At 38.2% G+C, this 27628-nt stretch overlaps 1 protein-coding gene across 3 annotated transcripts in view; it reads right to left on the bottom strand.

Moving 5' to 3' along the window:
• Positions 1–27628, bottom strand: part of TOX (thymocyte selection associated high mobility group box) — a 290964-nt gene that overhangs the window by 107012 nt on the left and 156324 nt on the right. For all 3 annotated transcript variants that reach the window (XM_074318657.1, XM_019756956.2, XM_074318658.1), the window contains one exon: positions 17063–17305. In XM_074318657.1, the coding sequence (XP_074174758.1) occupies positions 17063–17305 (243 nt within the window). The remainder of the gene's footprint in view (positions 1–17062; positions 17306–27628) is intronic.

The raw sequence follows: 27628 nt of genomic DNA, 5'->3' as shown, positions 1-27628 counted from the left end.
CTAAATGGAGGAGTTATAACGATGTAAATTACCAATGGAATAATTCATATGGCTTATATACATCATCTCCCTGGGGTTCTAATCATTTCTGTGTGCTCTCTTGGGACTGTCCTGATTTTACGAACTTGAGGTTCTCGGGATTGAAGTTTAAGAGAGCAGGGCAAGAGAGGAAGGCACAGATATGATATAAAAGACATTTAAATCATAAGTTTACACAACTAAAGTGTATGTATTTATATAGTATGTGTGTGCATGTGTGCACACATACACATACCAAACTCTTCCACCTGCTTGTATGGAATCCCTGTTATATTAAGATAGGAAGTTTGAACTCTCTTAGAGTCTTCAATTTCTTTAATCTATCAGACACAATACTGGATATATATGCATTTATTAGACGACTACCAAATGAGTGCCTACTGTGCAGCTCTTCTAGATGCGTGGGATAGAGCAGGAATTAGACAGCTAAGGTTTCCACCTCTTACAAAGTGAGAGGCAGGGGGAGGCAAATAATCAACTAGCAAAATGAACTAGATCTCTCAGACAGTTATAATGCTAATCTTTATTCATTTCTTCCCATGTGTACTTTACAGTGTTAACTCATTTGATAAAACAGGGTGATGTGATGGGGAGTGAGTGGTGGGGGCAGTGCCAGTTTAGACCATCATTTCAGAGCAGTGACATTTGAGCTGGGATCTGAATGTGAAGATCAGGGGCAAGAGTATCCTTAACAGTGCAAAGGTCATTGGGTGGGAGGTGGGTGACAGAACACTATTGTGACTGCAGCTCAGTTAGAGGCGGAATAGTATGACTATTCTATTCATTGACTCTTGTGTGGAGAATGTATTATGAGTTAGGCGAGGCGGCCAGTTAGGATACTGTTACTATCATCCAGTAGAAGACGGCACTTTGGACTATGGGGGGAGCAGTGAATAAGAAAACTATGTAGGTAGATTCCAAATATATTTTGGAGGCAATTCAGTCAAGACTTGCTCATAAACAGGATATTTGGAGTGAGGGCAAAAGATGAACCAAGAATGAACCCCAGGCTTTTGGGTTGAGCATCTGGGTTGGACAATGATTCAACTCATGTAATGCAGACTCAGTGAAACTCCCTCACTCCAAAAATGTCTCCAATTCTGCCTGTCAATAATCAATCATTTCTTGAGATCCTGTTCAAATGCTGCCTCTATTAAGTAGCTTTCCCCAATTCTTCATGTCATTTTATAACTCTGGTATAGTAAGTACCATGCTTTGAAACATTGCATGACTTTTTAAACACATACCTCACTTTTGTCACTAGACACTTGAGGGCAGGAACTATTCCCATAAAATGTTTGCATCCTCTCCATCAATATTCACAGTGTCCCAGTTTTAGGCCTAATCATTGTTAGTTATCTGCTTCACTCTCAAACTGTACTGATTTGAATGACAGATTATGTGGTAATCCTACATATAGTAGATGCCTGATACCCCTAATTATTCTAAGATTCAAGGCCTAAGTATATGAATGTAAAAAAGGGAAGACAACTGAGGTTCCATTTTGGAATCTGCCATGAAGCTCTAAGGTAAGAATCTTCTGAAACAGAATCCAATCAAAAGAGAAAGGCACTTAGCACTGCAGAAATTTGAGCTCTGTCTGCAAATAGGAAATGGAATGCAGAATGATGAGTTACAGACTTTTAAAGACCTTAGTACCGTAAACGTCTTGCTTTGTTAGGTAAATATGCATTTTTGGTATTGTAGTTCTATGATTTTCCACTGACATATGAAGTTGCAAAAGATGTAAGAAGGAGGCATTTCCAAAGTCTACAGTGTTAGAGTTGTTCTCACCTCTGTATTTTTATACTAAGCAGAAGCAGGCAGGGTTTGAAATGAAACTCCCTGATAACTGTCAACAGGATAACTGTCTTGAACACTCATTTGAACATTCTCAAGGCAAAGAACCCATTACCAAGTTTATTCCTGTCAACACATTTGTTTGCTCTCTCGTGGACATAACCCTAATCACTTTCTCATCTTAGACATTTTATGCCTGAGTAGCATCTTCTTCACAACTTGGACCAGATTCTTCCCTCCCGGGCAGAGTGCAGGCCTGTATTCATGGACGTGCTTATCCAATAAACTGTAATAAGGAGAATCCGCTACTTTATGCATCATAAAGTTGTCATGGAGGTGCCTGAGGAAACCCTTTTGTCACCCACGATTCGGAGTTTATCTCCCAACAGATATTTGATATTTTCTCATTAGTAATATATTTTTTTTCCAACATTTTGTTAGATGGCCCCAGGAGAGTTAATTCCTACTTTCTTCTTTTTCTGGCCTCTCTGCTGGAAAGTTTATTGTAGTCATTTCTTTTCTGTTCACTTTGTGTTTTTTGGGATAATTTCACATTTTAAAATTTCATCTTGTATGATCATTATAGATGAGGCGAGAACATGTGAGACACAGTTGAGCTCGCCCCTCCCTGGCTGTTGAGCTCTTTACTGGCAGGAAGCATCCTCCGGATTTTACACATGGCGGTGCCTCAGCCACAGCCACAGCCCCTGCCACTTGCACCAGCTGTATCTTTCACCCTTCACACCAAAGTTTTCAATGGCAAGTTTGATAAGAATTTAAGATTCACCCAAACTCTCCATTTGGTAACCATGCTTTTAAGCCTCAGACAATTAGAATCAATTACCTTTTTAATTCAAAAAGGTCAAAATTTTAAATGAACACAGATAAGAAAGCACTACGTTGCAAATGTTATCAGTAACAAACAATATAAAATGTGGATTGTTTTTATAAAAGCTCCCACGAGATAATAAAAGTGCAATATTAGGGTACACTGAAGAGAAACCAGCATTGATCACCTGGTTATAACTTACTTTGTATGAGGACCTCCCTACGATGACTGGCTTACCTGTACTATCGCATTTAATCCTCATGACGACAAGAGGAAACACGACGTGCTAACCACTATCTCCATTTCACAAATGGGGAAACAGCTGACGTAGTTCATGTCAGGTCCTGCCACTAGGAAGGGTCCCTCTTTCTAATCACTGCGTAATAATGGGAACTTTGGACTCAAAGTTGGGCATTCTCTGCCCACAGACATCCGTAATTTCAATATTGGCACATCCTTCCATCGTGCCAATGAAATATACCAGCATTTTTCACTATATCTTTTAAATTACCTTGTACTCTGAGAAGTAGCTCTTTGCTATACCATGTTTAAGGGACTGTTTTTCCATAGTTTATGCCACCTAACACGAGGTGTCATTTTACTGTGCATTGCATCTTCCAAATAGGCAGAGATGAGGTGATCCTCCCCTATAGCTGTGGAGACGGGCGGGGCTATCCGTGCCCACACCTCGGTCCACTTAGTGCCCTGGTAGATCCTCCTAGCCCAGATCCTGTTTGGGAGATCACACTCAGGCAGTCAGGTGCCCGGGTTACCTCAGGTTGTGAATCACTTTGAAAACCTCACTAAGTGCTGACATGTTCAAACCCTACAGCTCCTCCCCTAAGGTAACTAAGCACAGCCTTTGCTGTAAAATATGTAGAATAACTTTCCTGCCAGCATCTGGCTCCATGAGGGGCTCTCCATGGCCCTGCTTTCAGGGGCTGGCACATTCCATAGGCTGGCTGAGAAGAAGGAGGTCACCGACATGGGCGGCTTTGAGAGTCACACTCTGGCCCCACTGCCCTTCATGGAGCAGCCCTCTCATTTGCACCCTGGGGTATATCAGAGAGAGAACCTGAGAGGATCACACGCTCATTTGGGACTTGGCCCGTCAAGCTGCTTTTGTGCCCCTGATCACATTAATTTATCATTTTGGACAGGAATGAAGAAAACTTGGTTGAAGTGTATTCACAGTTCACTGTCTATTTCTTTGGTTTTCATCTGTTAATTCCCCATCACACAGAATATTCAAATTTTTACTTAGAGAAAAATTGATATGAACACATCACGAAAAATAGCAGGAACTTAGTAAAGAGAAGTTGCCTGGGTTACCTCAGGAAGGAAACATTTCTAGCTCATTTCAGATCTGCTATCCTTGGCTAGCAGCCTAGAATTTTCCCTCCTTTTATTTATAAAATAATTTAAATATCTTTGGACTTTTAAAAATAAATTTTGTGTATTAATGGTGGAGGGGTAAGAATATCTTGAGGTTGGCTGATTCATGGCAAAGGCAGATAACCCACCTCCTGGTCATAAGGCAGAGACGCACAAATCCTTGTCTGTTAGTACAGCCTGTTGCTACCTCAGGAGGTAACACCATCTTTCATGTGGAAGAGTTAATAATTTAAATTATTGGATTTTTTGGCAAATAGCTAACATTTTTTTATTAGCTAGAATGCTAATTTATTCAAAACAATAACTAGAGAACGTACTTAAACTATTAAGTACTGGAAATATTAATCTGGTATCTCACTTAACCCCTACAACCACAGAGTGATGCAAATACTATCATTGTCATATCATTATTTTTTCTCTTACAGTCAAGAAAACTGAGTCAGAGAGATCAAGTAATTTGTTAGTCACCCTACAGAATTCCAAGCTCATGATTTTTTCACTGAACTATATGATCTGTCTTTTCCTCTACTCACTCTATCTGGTTATTATTATTTCAGCAATGTAAAAGTAAAGTGTGCTTATTTTGTTTTTTAAAAAAGGCAGAATTGTAAATGTTGTCTGGGCTGGCATGGCCAGCGTGAGCAGTGATCGCACCAAGCCCTTCAGGACACATTCCATAGGAGAGAAGTAGGGGACAATCGGTTCAATTAGGGCTTTCCACGAAAAGTTTTAGAGCTCTCACTGAGTGTGAGGCATAGCCCCTGACTCACCAGAAATGCAAGGTGACAAGTACCACAGTCTGCCTGCTTCGCCACCTACCAGCTGTCCACCTGTGTAACCTGCTTTTGAGTACTCTGTCCCCATTGGGTAAGATATGGATTACATCATCCTCTCCTGGCATGATTGTGGGGACTAAAGAGGGAACTATGTATAAGCTATGTGTGCCCGGGACCTGCCAAGAGCACGTGTCTGATAAATGCCGCATGGTCGTTCTTAGAATGTCCCACGGAACATGAACACTAGTACCTAGAAAAGGAATGACAGATAGTGTAAGGAAAACCCAGACAAGCAGCTGTGGGGCTTCAGTGGGTAACAATACAGCTGACACGAAGTACATGTCTGGTTCTGCTTGAGGGCCTCAGATGCACAGACCTATTCAATCCTTATCATCAATGAGAGAGGGGAGAGGTGAGAAAGTGAGGCACAGAGAGGTGAAGTCACTTGCCCACAGTCACATGCAGCCAGTGAGGGGCTGGGCAGGGTCCAACTCCAGGCTACTTCACCCCAGAACCGGGCAGCGTACAGACCACTCACACTGCTTCTCATGACCCCGATGCCATTGGTTGGTTTCTGTAGATGACTACCACACTCCTGGGACAACTGAAGGACGGTACCATATTTGAAAACTCGATCTCATGTGGTCTCACATTTTCCACATGTTTCATATATGTAACCCTCATCTTCCCAAGTGAACGTCAGCTCCTGGATTCTAACATTCACTACACATAACACCCAGCAGAACGGAGGCACAGTGAAGGCACTCCAAAAATGTGTGTGGAGTGGGGTGAAATGTATAGCGAAGCTCAGCTTCAGAGAATGCAGAGTGTCTGCTATTTGCTGGGAAAGGCGGGCTAGCCTCACCTGCTGCTCTAATTAGAAATGGGGCAGCTTTGGGGGAAAGACCAACCAACCACTGAAACAAGAAAGTACCCCAGGTAACCCAGGAGCTGTTAACCAAAGGTGCCAATTTGCATCTGTTTGGTGGGGGAATGGCCTGTATTGGCCACTGATACTCTCACAATGAGGTAAGAGTTCCAGACACACAAACACCATCAACGCATGAATCTGTAGCTGCATAGGTTCATGTAGAAAGACAGACAGAGGGGTACATAAATATAGATGTGAATAGCATAGTTTTATTCTATGTGAATAACCGTCACACTAGCTTCCTATTCCTGTTAATTGTTCAAGAGCTATATGTGTACCTCACAATAGAAAGGAAATGCTTTTAAATGCTGATAGTTTTGCTTGTCTTTTGATAGTTGCCATAATATAACCTTTATAAACCTACCATCTTAAAAATTGAAGAGGAGCTTATGTTTCTTCCAGAGCATTTTCAAGTTTCAAAACATATGAAATATGGTCTTATTGCAATTTGGTAAACCATTATTTATGTCTGCTGGTTAGCAGAGAATGTGATTAAATATTCAAGTCATACAAATATGAAAAATTTTAATAGTGTAATATTTTGGGGGGTGTTGAATAATATTTCGTTAAAGGCAAACAAGATTTTAATTTAAAAACTCCTTACATGTTAAAGAATATAATACTTTTAATAATACTTTTCAAATGTAACACATTTTGAGGAAATTTCTTGCCTATCAAAAATAGAATTACTATCCTGAGTTGCAAAAAGGAGTTTAATCCTTGTTTTGTCAGATAGTGCTTAGATTTCCCTGAGGAATTTGTACATCCCATTAAATTCAGAGAAATTCAACTATCAATTCTATTACGTATTTATCAAAACGCTAAATATATTTATTAGGTGAAGGAAAAAAAAAAGACCTGTTCTCTGGATGATTATGGCATTTGTGATATTTTAAATGATCCAAAACAAGAATGTTGAATAGAATATTTTAACAACTGTACCAAATGGTCAAAGACCCTGAAGTACTTCATGCCTTTTCTCCAATGGAGTGTGTGTCGCTTTTGGCAGAGAAAAGTATATAAATGGCTAATATAAAAAGACAAACATTATGTTCCTGGAGGTAATGCTTGTCTATATAGAGAACCCAGATTTTTCAAACTGGAAAAAACTGAAATGGAAAAAAAAAACGAAAAAAAAGCCCTGCTCTTAAAATGTTCCCGTATGCTCTAGATAAGAATAGTTAATGAATAATGAAGGAAGTGGTATCTTGAAGTGAGACTGCCTCATTGTTCTCCTGAAAAGCATTTTCGGCTAATTCTCCTATGACTCCATAACTAAATGGGTTTATAACGAAGCATTTTAATGTTAATAATCTATTTGCACAAATCAAACAAACAGCAAGTCAAAGATTGAATCATTTTGTAATAATACAAAAAATCGACACTGGTCATGTGGGCCAGTGTTTAATAGACATTAATTCTCCACATTGCTCATTCTGCCCTCAAGGTTTTAGGAGACTGGACAGAAATATGTTTCTTTAGAAGTCTAGTAATTTTACTTATAATTTTTCTCTGTAAGAATAGCTCTACTCAGAAAATAAAAGTATGCATCGCAAAAAGATCCACTATGCATTGTAATTAATTGCCATACATATCAATTTAATAGTGGCATAGGTTAGAAATAATTAGAAGTTAAGTATTATGGCTACAATATTAGATGTAAGCTTAGGACCCAAATTCATTTAGCTCTATTGAAAGTATTATAGCAGGCTAATTTAGACCCTGTGACACATGACATTATATGTTTTTAGAAACCGGAATATTTGTATCATTTTAGAAGACTGCACAACTGCCTAGAAGTGTAGCATTAAAAGCAATTATTGGTCTTGTACTGTCTGGGGAAAATACAAGGGTTTCAATGGGGACAAAAGAGTTCATCTATTCCATCGGAAATTGTTATTGAGGTCCTACTATGTGCCGTGCACTACTTCTAACATGGTTGTCAATCATTTCCATATAAAGTATCAACGCTGAAACCAAATAAGCTCTCAGGGTGCTTAGGTCCTCTTTTTTTGTAAAAAGCTTACCAGGCAGTGACAGGGAACAAGGAAGTTTCATTTCCATGGAAGGGCGTGTCCTGAATTAATGCCAAAAGGCACGGAAGGAAAGAGGAAGCAAGAATGACAGGTGTGAAGTGCTTGGCCCAAGGCCTGATTTATAGTCAGGACTTGATACACGAAGTGTTATCATTATTATTTATAGTAGAGGGGTGAGGATGGCACAACTGCTGGACCTGAAATGAGGAGGAGAAGCAAGCAGTGAGCATGCAGTTGGAGAAGGGGCCAGGCGAGGGCTGCGCTCAGTCAGACGGAGCGCTCAGGAACACGATTTCTCTACTGAACAGGCTTCTGTTCTAACTTGCTGTTTATTCTTCCCACTCCCAACTCCTTTTCACACAGGTTCTGTGCTGCGTTTCCCAAACTCCCCCTCAACACTTCAGGAAACATTTTATTAACAGTTTGGAGGTTATAGCTAGTGACAAACCTCACTGCCAGGGCCTGGGGAGTCTGAGTTATGGGCCTAGTTAGAATGTTTGTCCAAGGACAATTATGAGTCCATAACTCTATTTTTCTTCTCTCTCTTTGTTTGCTAAGGACTATTTAAATAATGGACACCCCAGCAGAAAAAAAGATGACTTGAAGAATAACCCCATGATGGCCTTCCCAGATGTGTGCCTTTAGGATGTGAAATGAGTTACACAGAAACAAGATGGGAAACTGCTGGCTAAATACCGGTACAGCAAGGAACACACTGTGGGCATGATCGATGGGTCAAAAATTAAATATGTCAGCAATCAATGATGCTATTAAAAAGAACCTATCATAAAACGTCCATGAGGGGATGGAGAATTATTTGAAAAATTCAGAAATTAATCTGTAACCTCAGGCTCTACTTGGAGCTCGGCTTCTCATTGTGGCCCTCATTCCTTAAGATCACAAATTTAAAAAAAAAAGAAAAGTTAATTTGATTTAAAAGTTGAAAAATATGACCTTTGAGGAAAGATGAAAAGAATTGGGGTTATTTGGGCCAGGTAAAACACAACTGTAGGATTGACTTAATGTCAAATTTTGAATCAACTGTTCTCCAAGCATTCAGACGTCTGAAGCAGACAAAGTAGGCTGAAATTGCAGTAAGAGATTTTAGTTTAACTTTAATAAGGAACTTCCTGGAAGAAATCTAAATCTCTTACTGCAATTTAACTTAATGTTACAAGGTTAATTAAACACAAACAGGCTACCAAGGAAAGTTGTGGAATCTTGGCTCTTAGATAGAAAACCACATATCTTAAATGGTTTAAGTTTACTCCTGCCTGGAATTAAGAGACTGGAATGAATAACTCCCAGAGTTTGCTTATAGTATATTATATAACTGGTTTTATAGCTTTTTAACTTCTTCCATGCATGGGTGAGGCCCACATCCATATGAACTCCAGGGCTGAATCAAAAGTACAACAAGCCCTATATACAAAGTGAATCTTGAGTTTTCTTACTTGGCATAAGAAAGGAAAAGTGTTATTTTTAAATTGGCTCCTTTCCTGAACACTATTAAGGAGAACTCTGGTTTGGAAAAATATTTTATTACAGCACTAAAAGATAGTCCCAAATCATTAACATACTGAGTCCATTGAACTGCTTATCAATACCACATTCAAAGTCGTGTGTTTTGAGCAAAGAAAGGGCTTAAGTAGAGCTTTATAACTAACCACAAACAACGCTTATTTTTGGCCTTATTAGGAATTTGACATTAAAAAACCCAACCCAAACCACACACTTTTATTATATATGGTCAAAAATAAGAACAAAAAAACCAGCCCATGTTTTCACAGTACTAAAGTGGTTTAATACATTGCTCTCATGTGCTGCCATATTCAAAAAAGGATAATTTGTGGGGGAAAAAACACACACAAAACAGGCTGCAATTGCTAAACATTTGATGAATTGTGGCATAATGCTAAATAATTATTCTCCCTCTTTCTTCTTCTGTCAAAATGGGCAAAATCATTTCTTTTTATTGCTTCCCCCCCATTTTTTAAAAGAAACAAACCACTGTGACATCCATTCCAGTTTAAACGAAAGCATCTATTATTCTATATCTAAAAGGGGCTGACATCATCACCATGTCCTGAAAGATATTTAGCTCTAGTCCACTGCTACATACTTTGTGCATTACATGAAATAAAATATCTCAAGATTTTGAAAATATTTATTTTAAAAATAGCAATCAAATTGTCTGTAATCACATTTTCTGCTTGGCTTTGAAAGCTACATTATTCAATATGCCAGTGGTCCTTTCCATAATGGTAACATATTAGAAATTCATGCTGCTCTAATACATTTGACTTCCTTGATGGAACAGCACTCCCTATAGACCCAAAGGAACACTCCAGCTTCAGTGTTGTGTTCTTGCACTCTACCTACTGAAGTGATGGTTGGTTGTCAAAACAGTTGTACAGTGGCCTTTGAATGCAAAGTGTGCCATGACTGAATGCTAAAAATGACAATAAATCTGAGTACATACATTAAGCTTGCTTTTGTTGCCTGGAAAAATAAGGCATTTGGGAAATAGACCCCCCAATTTTATTGCTTTTAACATCTTTTTTCCATTTTAAACTCCAGAACTGGAAATTTGAAGCATTCAAATAAATCGAAATCTCCTTTGTTGCTTTTTTCATTGTAAATTTTCTATAATGTGTCATTAGGAACCACACTCTACAAAAAGCCCAGGTCCTAAATGCATCCTTTCTGCGAGGCCATTCTAAAACTTTGCACGGTTTTTCTTTGTATGAAAGAGCTTCTGTTGACTGCACAAAGAACAAGCGATCGCCAGGCAGTGAGGCTTGGATGACTTTATACAAGGTTGTATTTTGCCTTCCACCAATCCATGATTAACCCAGCAGTGAATGTACCATAGTGCAGAGAAAAAGGAGAGGCTCTTGATTTGGGTTTGTAGGAATCAAAGGATTTTTCTGAAACCATGAATACTTAATACGGACATTTTCTTATTCCACCTTTCTCCCAAAATGGTTCTATAGTTTCTTTTTAACCTGAAAACACAGCCCATTCTCACAAAGCGATGTCATTTTCTTCTTAATGGCAGAATAACATTTTCTACCCCCCCAAAATGTTCTGTTCTATAGATTCAAATATCTTAATAACTGATTGGGCGTTGGAGGTACAGGTAAAATACTGAGAAAGCTAAAGTGACGGTAGGAAAAAATTACTAAATAACTAAAGTGACAAGCTGAGTGAGTTGTGACTCTGGATCACAGTTGTGAGTTGTGACTCTGGATCACAGTTGTTTGGTCAATGGAGAATGAATCGTAGCAAAATGCTAGCCCTGGGAAGGATCTCAGAGATCAACTACTCTTGTGGTTTTCCATCTCCTTGGGGATCAGAATCCTTTGTCCAAGGGAACTTTTATAACAAATGTGAACAAGTGAGACCAGTAAGAACACAGCCCCTCTGGCTGATTCCTGGTTCGCTCGGACTCCAAGAAGCTCAATTTGGAGCCCCTCATCTAGCCTAACCCCCCACCACCACTGGTGACAGGCAGGGTGCAATGAATTGCCCATGGCTAGCACGATAGACTCTCATTCCAGGGTTCTTCTAATCAGATTCCACTCTCTGATCAATTACCCACTATCAAAATAACTCAGGAGAATTTTGAGAAAATGGAACTTTTGCACATTGGGTCATGAATGGCTGTTTAACTTGGACCTAGAGTATCAGAGCTAATTGGCACTTATTCGACAGTGTATACTAATAGAAAGTCTACCTTGTTTTATAGCCTGGTCTTGGAAAATAGGGACATGAAGAAAATGGAATCTTTTTAAAGTGCCAGAAATCTAACTTGTTGCAGGAATCCTGACTGACTACTACTGTAACATAAAATGACACAGGCAAAAATATACAAAAAGGAAGTGGGGGAAATTTGGGAAGGAAGAAATTTCAACCTGTGTTTTTCAACCTGTGATGGTAAATTTTAGAAGACAATCTAGATATTCTACCCTGGTGAATTTTTTATCAGAAAGGGATTCCTACTGAATATATATAGTACCTACTGCATAACGACACTACTTTACAGATATTAACTACTTTAAGGATCACAATAGTATGGGATTAAATATCATATTATACCCATTTTATAGATAAGGAAACTGAGGAACAGAAAGGTTATATAGTGGCAGTTCCAGAATATGAACTAAGGCCATCTGGGCCGAAGATGTTGATTTTAATTACAATGGTTTACAAGGACACTCAATAAAAAGTAAAGACTTCTTTGGTAGGCTTTTTGCTGTCTTTTTTTTTCTTTTTTTTTGACAGAAGTGAAGAAGATTAAGGATTAAAGTATAAATAACTCTTGTGGAAAACCATCTCTCTCTCATGCATTTTAACTTCTCCAGAACAGTAATATAAGCTTGCTTTTCCTATTTTATTTAACAAACTTATATAATGCTTGCAATGTGCCAACCACTAAACAATTCTTAAATATTCATTTAACCTTATAAGGTAAAGACTATTATTATCCTTGTTTTTAAGATAAGGAAGCTGGGGTATTTACTGCCTGAGCCACTGAGCAAGTCACTTAACAATTCTGACACTCTATTTTCCATTTTTAAAATTGGGAGAATAATATTCATTCAGATATTGATTTCTAATGGACTAAATTTTTATATCTAATATATTAGACATTTGTAGGAAATACTGAATCAGTGAAATTGTATCAGTCATATTGCCATTCATTGGACATAAGAGACAAGAAAATTTATCTTTAAAATAAAATCTCAAAAAAGATTGCATATTATATTATTAGGTTGGTACAAAAGTAATGGTGGTTTTTGCAATTATTTTCACTTTTTTTTTTTTTAAAGATTTTATTGGGGAAGGGGAACAGGACTTTATTGGGGAACAGTGTGTACTTCCAGGACTTTTTTCCAAGTCAAGTTGTCCTTTCAATCTTAGTTGTGGAGGGCGCAGCTCAGCTCCAGGTCCAGTTGCCGTTTTCTAGTTGCAGGGGCACAGCCCACCATCCCTTGTGGGACTCGAGGAATTGAACTGGCAACCTTGTGGTTGAGAGCCCACTGGCCCATTTGGGAATTGAACCGGCAGCGTTCGGAGTTAGGAGCACGGAGCTCTAACTGCCTGAGCCACCGGACCGGCCCCTATTTTTACCCTTTTAAATCACATTTACTTTTGCACCAACCTAATAATTTATATTGTATAAAATAGTAACATATATAATATATGTGTATGATGATGCATATATATTAAGCATTACAATAACTTCTAAAATATATATAACACCTAAATGAAAACTAAAATACTTTCACCTTTTTGATCCATTCAAATTCTAAAATTCCATCATGTGAAAACACTAACACAAAAATGCAAGTGTCATCCTAACAGCAAAAGATAGCTTTAATAACATTGAAGAGCTTTTGGAAAATAAAATTGGAAAGAGTTGAGCCTATATATAAATCTACCTACGGTGGCTTATACTCACAGAATTTTAAAATTTAGAGCAAGTTCATTATTTAGAATCTACAAGTGCTAGCTTTTGTTAGTTATTCCCCTATTATAGGTGATTTTGAAAGAACTCAGAAAGAGCAATGTCATTTCTAGGTGGGCAGCTTTTACATGCTGATTTCTGTAGCCATAATTTCCTTGTCTATATCAGCATCGATGACCTACATTGTGTACTATTCATATATATATTTCAACAATTGGCAGGCCAATCAGTAGTTTGTTAAATTTTGTCATCGCATTAGACATGAGCAAGTTGCTAAGGAAAGAGTTTTAGCCAGTTTTTACAAAGAAGCGTGAAGAGACTATTTTAGAGTCGTAAATTTCCTTTTAAAGAAAGTAATCCCTTAGTGCTTTTTAAATGTAAAACATGGTGATGTGAAGCGTTGTTCATCTTCCGATCCATATAATTGGGGATGATGTGAAAACAGCTTAGCAGCCCATCTTTCTATTCTCACTGTCACCACCTTGTGTATTTCCTCAACACCCTTTGCCCAAGTTATGACAACAGACTACTCAGACTTTCCACACCTCCAGTTTCTTACCACTGCTATCCATCCAGGGAGGTGCCAGAAGAAATTTCCTACAACACTGCTGTCTTAATGTTTTTGCCTTGAGTAAAAACAGCCAATGATTGTTCAGAATCCATCATATCAAGTCCACAGTCCTTTGGTTGGTTGTTGAAGCCTTTGGTCAAATCGCTTAACTTAAAATATTCAAACTGCTTTTCAATTGCTCTCCAATATACCTTTTCTTTCCTCATTGTTTGTCAAAATCAAAACCATCTTCCGAGCCCTGACTGTAGTCCAACATTTTCCACCAAATTTTATAAACTACCCAAACCAGATTACTATAATCTCTTACAACTTGAAATTCCTATTGGGTTCATGGCCAGTAATACTGACTTGAGCGTTTCGCTTGGTCTAATTGCTTTGTGTTTCACTCTAATTGTTTCTTTCCTACTGATTCATGTTTTTGTTTTTCCCCCCTGTAATATATAAGCTCCTAAAGGACAGTGACTATGTCTTATCAATCATTTGAGCCCTTTGTATCATTTACACCATGGCAAGTGTTTAAAATGTACACACTGATGAATGGCATTGTAGAAACATAACAAGTCAAAGGAATGAGGAGACTCCCATATAGCTGACCCTTCCTACTTTGTTAGATTTCTATTGCAACTCTATAGTGTATCAAACTCTGGTGCTTGGAATCCAGCCGAGATCCAAGTCTTGAAACAGGACCCTGTTTCACAATAAATTTAATCTCCAAATCTACTTTCTCCAAGACCATTCTGGCTTAAAAAATGGGGTTAATAGAGATTTAATGTTAGAATCAACACCATTAACTAGACTTATGCTGTCCAATATAGTAGCCACTAGATACATGTGGCTACATGTGGCTACTTTAAACATAAAATAATAAAAATGCAATAAAGTCAACTTAGTCTCTCATTCATACCAGCTGCATTTACAGTAGCCAATGACTACTGTTACTGGACAGTATGGGTAACAGAAAAGCCATCATCACAGAAAGTTCTATTGGACAGCGCTGAAGCTTATTCAAAGCCTCACCAGGATGGGCATTATTTGTTGGAGTAGCTTTTTATCTACAGCGTAAAATGACAAGACCAGCACTGTGAGTAGATAAAATAGATGCCTACCTCAGAACGTGGTTTGAGAGGAATTGGGAAGGCTCGCCAACCTGTCAAAAACTGTGCTAGATTCACCTTGCCAAGAACCAGAATGGCAAATTAGAGCTTCTTTCCCTCAGTGTAGGCCACTTGGGGCCCCTCTGCCTTGGAAAGCTTTAAAAGTTCCAAGGGAAATCCAATGCAAAGGGAAAATATCCATGTTTGGTTTTTGACAGTCGGTTGGGTGGGGAAAGCATAAAGAAATTTGGATGAGCCATAGCTCCTGAGAGGTTAGAAGAAAGTACAGGGAGGAAGGGGCTAGAAAATGGCATGTTTCACAGCTAGGTTCTATCCTGAGCACCATTTGGGAATGAAGTGATAGCCATGGATAGGAAATCTGGGAAAATCCCACATGCATATTTACGGAAGTTGCACAAGCATCTCTTAAAGAGCAACTGGTGTATTGAGTGGGTCCTAGGAATGCTAAAAAGGCAATTATATAAAGGAAAAAATTGGGGAACCTAAACTATATACTTGAATATCTTGTTATTCTTCCTATGGTCCAACCCATTCCCATTATGGGGAGGGAACATAGCAGACAAGACTGGTATTTTACACACCGTGTAAATGCACACTTCCTCTCCTTTTTAGTGAATGGGGGCGCCTATAAGGCCTGACCTTGGAGGTCTTATTGCTTCATGAACTGGGTCTAAAGTCTTAGCCCAAAGAAGAATAGGCTGTGATTTTCAAGGTGACTACTTTGACATGTAATACGTTATTCAGATTTACACATTGAGTATGTGTGTTTAAAAATTCATGTTCCACTTTATGAAGTCATAGTTAATACTCTTAGGATAAATTTATACAGGTGGAATATAATATAAAATACTGGGGCAACAGTGCTGACAGTTCTCCCCCTGCTAGTACCAGGAACCTGCTTTCCTCTTGGTCACCCAGCTAGCCGCAGTTCTGAGGAGAATCTGTACATTATCCTGACATTAGTCTCTGGGCTTCATTCCCTAGAAAATCTACTGCGGGGTTTCTTCTGACACTAGTTCTACCCCCCACTTATGTTCATGATTGACAGAAAAAACTTCTTGTGAAGTCATTAACTTTAGAGATACATCCCCAAATGAGTTAGATAAGTGATAATACGAAATGCTTTCCTATCAGAAACAACATACTATGAACAAGTTAACCAATTTGTTCATTGTGAACTTGATGGCACTGTTTAGTGACTTACGAAAATGAAAATGGAGTTGGAGTGTTAAGTGATTGAACAACGGAAACCAAAGAGTGCTAATTCAAAGTCCCTGTTAACCTGGGAGAGAGTTTTATGACATGGTAAAAAGCTCTGCCCTTAGCCATATGCTACTGAAAATATTTTTCACTACTTTAGATATAGATGGAGAAATTAAGTTTTTAGATGACATGAAAATCAGAAGGAAAGATTTTATGATAAGTCCGCGTTTCTCAAGCATGGAGTTCTCATTAAAAATACAGACCCCTGGACTCCCTGGGTTGTGGCTGGGAATTTAATATTTGCTAGTTTTCTTGGTGATACACATTCCCACTAAATTTGAGAAGTGTAGGATATTAGAAGACTCTGAGCGACGACAGTTCCAATAGACTGAAATATGTTAATGGGGATAAATTTTGAACATCAGAATTACACCTTCAAAATAAAAATGAAAATTGTTTCCTTGCTTGCCTATCATGTAAATGTGTGGAATTTGAGAATGGAAAATAGGGTAGAAACCAAGTTTCACAGCGGTTCCTCTTCAGAAGATGTGGGGGTCTCGCTTGTGGTGAGGAACCCTGAACTAGCGAGAAGTGGCACCTTTTAAGATAACTTTTTATCTGAAAGCTAGTAAGGCAGTTTAACTCCATGAGAGGACAGTCAAATATGAGTGATCAAACATGTACTTAATTGATTTTACCTAGACTTAAATATATAACATGGAAAATTGCTTTAGGGTTTTATAGGACCCTAAACATTTTCCATGGCTAAAAACTTACTCCAAGTTTCAGAATGCGGTGTTACTACAATTTAAAGTTTCTTCCATTAAATTAGACCTTGCCCTCACTAGGTCCCATCTCTCATTCCCCACTACAAATACGTAAGCAGGTTCTTACCACAGAAATGGAGTTAGTAAGCAATGCTCCCTCTTGTCCCAGCATATTGGAGACAGTGATTTCAGGTAGGTCCATGTTTTGTGGATGAAATGGTAGCAGGCCATTATGGTTCATTGGGTGACACAGAGAGTGGTAACCAGTTTCGACTTCATTCAGATGCACCAGCGAGTGGTCAGGAAGGGAAGGAGGAGTGATTGGTGGAATGTTAAAGTCTTCACTTTCCAAGCTTGGACCAGGGTAGGACTGCAAAAACAATAGTGATATGATTGCAAATTATTATCTCCTTCTTCCTTCTCATGAACAAACACACATGACCCCTTCAGATATTATTACAATCAGCATTATGGATTTGTAAAAGACGTTTCAAACACTTAGATTATCCTGCGGCAATTTCACTATTATGCAGGGAAGAAATCCTTTCTAAGGCATATCCATCTCTCATACAAAGAGTGCTTCCATTAGGCAGTTTCATTTTTCCAAGAAGCTGAGCTCAAACAGATTTCAAGAGTCCCATTAAAATTTTCCAGAGTTAATCTAGCCGAATACTTTTTTTTTTATAAGAATTGTGGGAAGGAAGGCAATTTATAAAATTAATGTTTGATCAAACATGTTTCATAGGACTCCCTACTGCTCAGATCATGAGATGTAATAAAATGAATTCCACAAGTACTAGGGCAATTTGTTTTTGGGTTTCGAAAAGCTATATGCTCACAACCGACAAAAGGAAAGTAATTAGTAGAGAAATAACTTAAGCATGTTGCATAAGTGCAGTTGCATAGAAAGTTTGATATATGAAAAAAAATCATTAAAAGCTATTTTTATCACAAAGATTATATCATTGAAATAAAATAAAGATTGCTTTCTTGACTTCTGATTACTTATATTTATTTGAATTTTCCCTAAAATTAATATTTAGTTTTGATAAATAATATCACAGTCATTTAAACTCAGTTAAGTCAGTTTTGAAAGGCAAAATAACAGTAATATTTTTATTACACTAATTTAGGAATAAAAGTCAATCAGTAAAATATGTAGCATGTGCAACTTTTTTTTTCAGAAAGTAGCTTTAGATAAAAGAAGTGTGGGAGTAAAGAAGGAAGGAAAGATTATATGAGGAAACTCCTGTTTAAAAACAGAACATGGTAAATATTAAAGGTATAAAGAGGAATTGAATAGTATTAATAAAATATTGTTATCAATTAATATCAAGACACAGTGATATTGAGAAGTCCTTTATAGAGCAGGGATCCTAGTGTGAAAGGAAATAATTTTGGTCCAGATAATTCTTGCAAAGCCTGTCTTTCAAATTAAGCGAGTCTTCGTAGTGTTTGAGTGCGCGGGGAACAAGGCCTCACTTGTCTAACAGCACAGCGCCTGCTGAAGTGTGCAAGATTTGAAATGAGCAGGCAGAGGGTAGAGCCAAAGAAAGTAGTGTAAGGTATTCATTGGGTGTTCAGCCAATAAGCTTCATGCTCCTGCGTCCAAGTGCCTGGGGTTATTTTTTCCAGATGGCGTCTGTTTGTCTAACAGAAAGAAAATCTTCAAGTTGCACTTGCTAAATGTTGTACAACTTTTGATATATTTGTTTAGGTGCTGTCAGAAGACATGATGAAATGAAGAGCTACTTGGAACATCTGGAATTGAGACCTGGTCACATACAGGCACGTGTAGGTTAGAGACTGGGGGTAAATGAAGGAAATATTTGATTCATCGTCAGATCATTTTTCTTAAATATCTAAAGTTCGGCTAAAAAATATAACACCAGCTCTAAAAGTTCAATCATCAGTTACCAAATCTTTCTGCTTACAGTATATATCTCTTGTGTGAAAAATACATTAGTGCTCTGTGTTAAAATTAAAGTTTGATTAAATTCTCACATGTCTCATATATTTTAAACCTTGAGTCTTACAGACCTAAACCACCAGTTTCTGGTAAGTATTCATATAGGAAGAAGCATAAAAGATGTGAAGTGGGGAACTGGGTGAGAGAGAAAGCCTGTTTATTAATGTTGATTTCAAGTAAAGCACTGTATTGCCTTCTTTGACTACGTGTCTTCATTTAATCCTCACAATAATCCTTTGTGTAGCTATTATTACCCTGATTTCCTGAAGAGAAAATTGAGACTCAGAAGTTAAATAACTTGTACTCAGCTGGTAAACAATCAGCTCAGTACATATGAGTCATGAATATATGAAGGAGGAAGGCAATTTTATTGCTGTGATATTTACATAAGTATTTCAATTGCTACTATTTTATTAGGTGGAATGATACAAAGTTGCCAATACCCAACTGTTTCTGATGAACAAAATCTCATAATTTAAGAATTAGTATTAACATTAATATCAGGTCTTTCTTTGTCCCAAATTCCACCCCAATGCCCACCCCACTAAAATAAAATATTTACTCTATTAATCCAGCACAAGAAATCATACTTTGTCTTTTTTTGTCAACATTTCAAAGTCTGAACTCATTGATGTGTACCTTTCAAGAAGTTAACTGGTGTCTGTTTGAATTATTTCTGAATAAGGTATAATTAATGCCAGTGATAAACGAAAAAGATGTTTTTAACTTTATAAATGCCATTAAGCCTCTGAACACACCTAGGGATATTCTACTTGTGGTATACTACAACTTTACATTCTAGAATTTCTTCAGTAGTTAAATCATAATTTGTGGTGTTCTAAGGAAAGTTTAATTGGTATCACTTTACATTCACTGATAACAATTGTACTATAATTTAACTAAGCTACATGGTTTATTTTCATGTAATTACACATTAACGTTATTTGATCCATGCACTTATACACCAAAACCACAGATTCCACAACTTAACCGGTAATGGGTAGTTATGTGGATCAAGAATTTTAACAACAGAAGGTTACTTGGTTGTTTCTGTCCTTTACATCATTCACCATGAGCCTATTACAGTGTAATTGATGCCATATAAAAGTATCATGGCAATTGAATAAAATGTCAAAATATCACAGAACTTACAAAAACTTCAATGCCAGACTAAATACTAATTCCTCAACATTGATATCTGTGACATGACATAGACACCTTTATTTTGATTTTTTTTTAAAGTTAATAAGAATAAATTTGACTTAATAATCGTAAGTTATATATTAGAAACAATTTACAGTTGGGGGGGATGTATTGAAATAGGGTACAATTCAATATTTTCCCTTATTTCACATGAAGCTGCCTGGTTAGAATCAGTGTACAAGTTTGTTTAAAGAATTACCAAATGAATAACGGAATAAATGCTTACAGGCGTGAATGAATGAATGCTAAAATAACTCTTCCAAGGCATGAAGTTTGTGAATACACCACTGTTATTGCATGGGCTTGAATACATATCCTGTATTCCCAAGACTGCACTGGCCAGGTGACAATGTGCTACATAACGTTCATCTCTGAGCATGTCGGGAAGCCAAACATATGCTGGTAGAGATATAAAGGCTTAGGCAGCCTAAGAAAGGCTGGGGCAGGGCTGTGTGGTGTCCCTCGATGGCTGCTGACCAGTTCCTCTGAAGTGGCTTGCATTTACCATCCCGAAGTGGCTTGTATTTACTATCTCATAGTGATACCGAGGTCCCAGAGCATTTGTAAGGATGGCTTCAGGGCCCCTCGACACTCAGAAGTTGCTGGAACCTAGTCCCCACTTAAGGTAGCACATCAAGTAAGGACCTGGTGGAAGCCTGGGTTCCACGTCAGGGTCACTCGGGGACAGCAGGTCTGATGTCCCATGCCCGGATATCAGCAAGGGCCTAATTAGACAAGTGGGCATAGAGGGCATGGGGGGGGGTTACTCTGATCACAGAAGATGAGGGGCTGAGTGAGGCCATCCTTGGGTGACACAGTGGACCTGCTGTACTTGTCAACTGACTCAGGGTCCTTTTATGACTTGGGCTTATTTTCTTTCTTCAAGTCTCAGCGAGACCAGGAGTTTAAAGGTTCTTTGATTCTCCAACTGTCTTGGGACCAAAGATCATTTGATCCTTCCTAACACCCTTGCAGAGCCTCACGAGACTTGGGACTATGCTTTCTTTTTAACCTGAGTTGGTGACCTCCACGGAGTCAATCCCATGCCCTCTGCAGACCTATAGGTCTGGGTTCTAGTGTAGAACGCTGGAGGAGAATAGCCAGGGACCTTCAAGCTGATATCATCTTCCTTATGACACTTTATAGTGCCTTTTACCCATCCCAGCCTAGAAATCAGACTTTTATCAGCAGTTTGAGCCCTGCAGCTTTCCTCCTTCCAAAGGAATGATAAAAGTTAACGATGATCATCGTCTATACAAATAGAGAGACAGTATTTAGGGATAGAGGTATGACATTCTAGCCAATACTTTAAATTTTATCTTGGATCTTTATCATGTTAAAGAAAGGTAAATTGGAAATAAAGAAGCATGCAAAGTAATTCGCTCTAAACCATAGCCAGGCTGCAGAGCCAAATGGTTCAAAGAACTTAAAAGTATATTATTGCTACATAACCAGATTCTCCCTAACTTGAACGTAATCACTGGTCCCAGATATAGGAGGTCTCATCACAGTACTGGTGCTGGGATATGCCGTACACTGCACATACCTGTGTGGCCAGGAGCGGGCGCTCCGGGTCATGTGGATTAGGTGGGCTGTACTATTGTGAAACTTGGCTAATTCTGAAACATATATGAGCTTCTGAAGGCCACATGAGGACTGCTGGAAGCATTAAAGTAGTAATTTCAAAATACAGAATCGTCATCTTCAAGAGGGTAATTTTATAGTTCTAAAAAAAAGACTCCGTGACTATTTCAAGTCATGTTCTTAAAATCTGACCATTGGAATTTACACATTGAGCTGATAAGTGCTACATCTTCCTCTGATGAGAAGACGACAGATTCTGGTCCAGGTGAGAGGACTCTTCCGTGATTGATGAGAATGGCCACAGAGCATGTTGGAAGGGATCGAGGCCCTGGTGTCCAGGAGAAAGAGATTGCGTCCAGGTTTTCGCAGCACGTATCGTAATGAATTCTGGGGCAAGTTTCTTAGTCCTGTGGGCCTCAGTTTCAAAACCTGCTTTATGGGGTTCTTATGAGCATTGAAAGCAAAAACATAAGCGAGGTAAAAAGCCTAATACTATGTCTGCCACAAAGAAAGTTCTTGATAAATGGCAGCTTTAACATTGCTTCGGTTATTGTTAAATGCCATGGATTGGGTCATACCCAAGAAAACAAACCACTATGGACATTATGGGAGAGAATTTAGGCACCGTTACAAAGGAATGTCAGTATACTTGTTGTTGATCAGACCTCATGTTGAAGCACAGTGTAGCCCCATTCATACATAATATATTCATATAATTACTTCCCATAAATAGCTAACATTTCTCCTTTATTTTAAAGGGATTGAATTGCATTTTTGAAATTAAAGAATAAAAAAATAGTAGAAAATTGTAAACAGGCAAAGGACGCTGAAGAGCAGATGATAATGACTTCATGTGCAAAGTACCACAACTCTTCTTGTTCAGGGAATGGTGCTGCCAGACCTGCAACCCAGGCTGTTCAGTTTCCAACAGTTCCACTCCTATTGAGCCAGGCAAAAGGCAAATGGCTTTGTGAACTGGGATTTCAGTATCTAAGTTTGCTACAAAAGCTATACTTTCTAACCTACTGTCTTGTGTCCATAGAAAGCTGTCTTCCCTGCGACATTCTTGGCAAGGAGGTCACATTGCTAGTCAGATGGATCGTTTGTCAGACTAAAATCAAGAGACAGGGTTAGGAAAGTAACAGAGGATCCATCCTGATCTGTTTTGACTTGATCTGTTTGCAAGCTTTCCCAGCCATTGTCCTTCTGCATGTCCAACCTTCCCCAGCCTCTCCATTTCAGTGCAAAAGGAAAGCAAATTCCTCACCTGATTTCTGGAAGATCTCATTCCCTATCCATTTAATTACATACTCACATTCCTTTTTAATCATATTGTTTTGCATATTCCATGACCTGGGTATCCTGTTTACATTATTTCCTTCTTCTGCAACCCACATTTCCTTTTGCTCCAGCTTGTCCTTATTTTTCATTCTTTTTCTACATTATTACATCTGGAAGTGGGATGTTAATTAGGCTGGTTTTTCTTTGGACTATGGAGAATTCATGTTTTCATACTGTCTAGATAGAGTGTTAATATATGCTGACCAGGAACAAACAATGGGAAATCTCTTCTGGCCTTTGCCTCTTCTTCTCTTTTTAAAATCTAGTTTCTCCACCAGAGGGGCCTTGCATTTGTGGGTCACTGTCCACATATTGCAATCATTACACAGGGCACTCAATCTTCGGTGACAAGAAGTCTCATAACTCAGAAGAATTCAAAAAATATCATCTTGTACATATCTTTAAATTATATGATGGCTTCATGAAATCATGCATATACTAAAAATATGGCTATGGTTATAACATTGTAAAATATGTTTCTCATAGAGCTCTTTATTTGGGAGATAAATAAATAGCACTGCCATCAAACATATACAGAATGCCTTAATTTTTAATCTGTAACATAATTCCTGAAAGTTCTTGATAGAAATACGCTAATGTTTAAACATGCTTCATCTTTTATTATTGAAAATTGTCACTGCATGATTCAACTAACGAAATGGAAATCAGAGTAAACTGAGGAGTTCACTAGAAAAATCATAAACTTCCTCTGTATGTTTTCAGAAGTGAAGATGCTGCATGTAATGGTGATTTCTCTCGCAAGAGTTTAAAGAGCATCAACATTATCTCTTATTTCTTTTGAGAAGACCTTCAGAAGTAGGTATTTTTCAGATTCTTTTGTCTCTGCGTGAACAAGGGCTGATAGCTTGAGACTATAATGTATTACTGTGGAAAGCTTCGGTCTGTTACATAAATCATCTTAACACTCAGCAAGAATTGTCCAACAGTGCCATTGATGGCTCAAGCCAATGATCCTGCAAACAATTTTTTTGTCTTTCTTCACATGTTAGACAATAGCAATAAATCATCTTCATTTAAAAACACACAATGTACTAATTTTTCAAGCAACAGTTATCAAAATGCAATTTTTGGTAGAAAGCACATTTATTTTATTTGTGCTCATTAATTTTTGTAACCTGTGTTGAGTAAAAGGCAATGAGTGCCTCATTTGCCATAGGAGCATTTCTTGTGTACCTACTATGTGTAAGGCATCCTGCAAAGTATGATTTGAGATACAAAGAATTATAAGAAGCAGATTGTTGTAACGAAAGTGAATTAGAAGCGATATAAGTACTTAGGCTCCAATAAAGATCACGTTTAAAGTGTCAGGCTTAGTAATATCAGAGTGTAAATGAAAGAGAAATTATTTGAAGCTATGATGATGAACGGAGCATTATAAGCAGAATTACCCTGATAACAGGGCCTGAAGATCAGACACTTCTGCTGAGATACCATAGGTGCTCAAGGGAGGACCACAAAACTGACAAATGAGCAAGTCCAGACAACGCAGCAAGGAGGTTCAACAGCAAGGTCAGGTCTTCAATCTTTAAGAAAACTTCAAAAGGCAAGATTGGGTCCACCAATAAAAACAAACTTTGAGGTACTGGACCCAACAGAAGCCTCAACTGGGTCTGGTTTTTATTGGATGATGGTTTTTCATAACTGAAAAACCTGTGAGCAAAGCCCAAATGACACCAGAAGACAGGGTGAACTTGAGGCCACCCCCGAGAATGCTGCATTGGCTCTTCCTAGGGCCAAGGTTGGGTGATCTTGGAGTGCTTAAGTGGGGTTAACAGGCTGAAGCTCTGAGGATTCAGGGGTCCTGGGACGGCGAGCCAAGCACTCTCTTATCAGAGGTGGGTAGGGCAGGGCAGTCCAACACTTTTTTGTGAATCACGCCTGTGCCAGGGCCACCTCTCCAGGGACTTCCAGAAAAGTCCTTACATTTACATATAGGCATTTCTCCTGCCATAATCCATTAATGATACTAAAATGGAGAAGACATTTGTTTTTTCTCACTATTGTTTGGGGACCTACGTGAGTCTCCGAGCTGTATTTTTAGGTGACATTTTAAAACCAAGTGTTGTATGCAGTTGTCATAAGGGCCTCCCTTTTGGCTAAAAACAAACAAACAAACAAACAAACAAACACTTCTGGGAAAGAAATAATGTACTCCCCCCACAACCCACAACCCACAACCCACACATGAATGATTAGGGAGAGCAGACTGAAGTGGAGCAGCTACTTCTGAAACCCTGGTGGGGGCCCAAGGATGTTCTTCCGGTAATAGGTCATCATTCCGTATTCATTGTTTAAAGCGGATAATTAAAACGTTTAAATTTAATTGCTTAGTACACAATTTTTCGTATAAGTGCAGCTTATACTTTTTTTAGTTTTCCAGATGTTTTCAACTATCACATTGAGTTCATACGTTCTGAGATTTAGTGCTACATTTTTTTGCTTCATTTTATAATCCACGTTAACCAGAAGAAAAAACAAAATACGCATTAAAAAAAACCCTTAATCCAACCATCCAGAAACAAAACCAAACCCAAAACACCACACTATTAAAACGTGTATCTCCAAGATTTTTTTAGTCCCCACTGGCTATTTTGTTTTGGGCTTCTGTTTTTGTTTTTAATAACAAAATTCAGATCATAGAGTTCTGATTTTGGAGCTAGAAATGCTACATGCAAATCTCAATTCATCTCTTAGTATATGTAGTAACTTAATTCCTCTAAGCCTCAGTTTCCAAATCTGTAAAATGGGGATGGTAATAGTATTCAATTCATTAAGGGCACATCAGGATTAAATGTGGCAATGTAAATAAATTTGAGTAATATAGTGGCTCATAAGAGAATCAGTAAATGTTAGCTACAGTATTATTATAGTATCATATAATTTAATCTGGTCACTTAAAATGGATCATGAATAATTTTCCATGCCAATTAATATCATCTACATCATTGCCTAAATGGCTGTATATTATATTGTTGTGTGTATGTTCTATAATTTATTCCATTGGTTTCCTATTACCAAACATTTAGGGTGTTTCTGAATTTTCTCTGTTACAAAGCACACCGTAATAAATAACCTTATGCGTGTTTTTCCTTAAGATAGTATTCTAGAGTTCTATATTTTTGCTGAACTGGAATCACAGAATACTCACTCAAGAGAACTCAGAAACTATGCTCCCACTTTACAGATGAGAAAAGTGAGCCCCAAAGAGGTTAAATGATTTGACTGTATTTAGAGAACTAGCTGGGCAGAGGGGAAACCCATAGCATCATTACAATGATTTTTTTCATTTAAAAATTGAATAAAATGTTTTGGGTTTTAATATAACATTTAAAAATAGGTACAGCCTTCCAGCTTTAACGAATTTTTTAAAACCTGAGTTAAATTGATTTTTGTTTATGGTCAGGTTTTATTTGCTAAAGTATATGCAGGCAGCCAGCACAGAGCTGAACATTCAGTGTTGGCCTATTTTTACATGTACATATTTGATACGTAAACTTAAAACTACATGCTAGATGTGTTTATGGCCATTCTTTTCATTTTCGCCTGCTGTGTAGAAATCAGTAAAATAAATGCTGGATATGTAAACACACATTATTCACTAAAATGCCAGATTAGCCGAGGAGAAGAGCTAAGCAGATGGCTTGGGCTCTTGAACTGGCTCCTCCCTCAATCAAGGGGGCCAGAAAAAGGACAGAGAGCTTCCTGTTTCTACTCATTGTACTTTGACATGCAATACCTACTCTTTGGATCATTTACCAGGAAACGACTGCAAGCGGATCCCTAGATGTTTGAGGATCATTTCACTTCCTAGTCTTTGCTACAAAGAAAGCTTACGTTGATGTAGGGCTAACGATGGGGACATGGAAGAAAAACTCAATTGGAGACAATTCCCTCAGTTTGATGGAGATAAAACCCCTCATCCTTCAGTTAGTTACCCAGAAGTGGGATCCCTGGGGAAGAGCGGTGGGAAGGGTGAGGCATCCTCTGTGGAAAGACCTCCTGTATTTTGTTACCTTCTGGGGCAAGAAAAGTAGTGAGAATACAGAGGACATGGGACAGCAGTGGTAGTAAAGGTATGGAAAAGGCTGGAAAAGAGGGGAAGGAAGGATTCACCACTCTGGACAAAAGAAGCCAAGGATAGCAAATAAACACTTGACCTTGTACAGCTTTTCGGTGTGTTTGAACAGATACAAAATTATTGCTTTTGTAGGTAAAAGATAGTCAAATGTCTGCAATTTCATTTGGTTTAACCTACTGTTTTCAGAGTATTCCTACACATATAACACACTGCAGTCATCTCAGTATTAACAAGAATGGAGGTTAGTACATCAACGTTTGACTTAAAAGTTCTAAAATAAAATGAAGCCTCACCGACAAAGGATGGAGTCAGACTTGGGCGTTAGGCCCTCCCTGGCCAGAATCCTAGCTCTGATATTTACAATTTTTGATATTTGGCCCATCACTCTACCTCCCTCATCCTTGCTGAATTATTGTAAGGATTAAGTGAGATAATGTATGCAAAGCCTTTGCTTAGTTCCTTGTCAGATACAAGTAGCTGCCAGCTGACAGTTACTA

Source organism: Rhinolophus sinicus, linkage group LG14 (assembly GCF_036562045.2).
Source record: "Rhinolophus sinicus isolate RSC01 linkage group LG14, ASM3656204v1, whole genome shotgun sequence".
In the NCBI taxonomy this organism is placed as follows: domain Eukaryota; kingdom Metazoa; phylum Chordata; class Mammalia; order Chiroptera; family Rhinolophidae; genus Rhinolophus; species Rhinolophus sinicus.
Note: the sequence above shows the minus strand (reverse complement) of the source record. Positions and strands in the feature narration are given on the sequence as shown.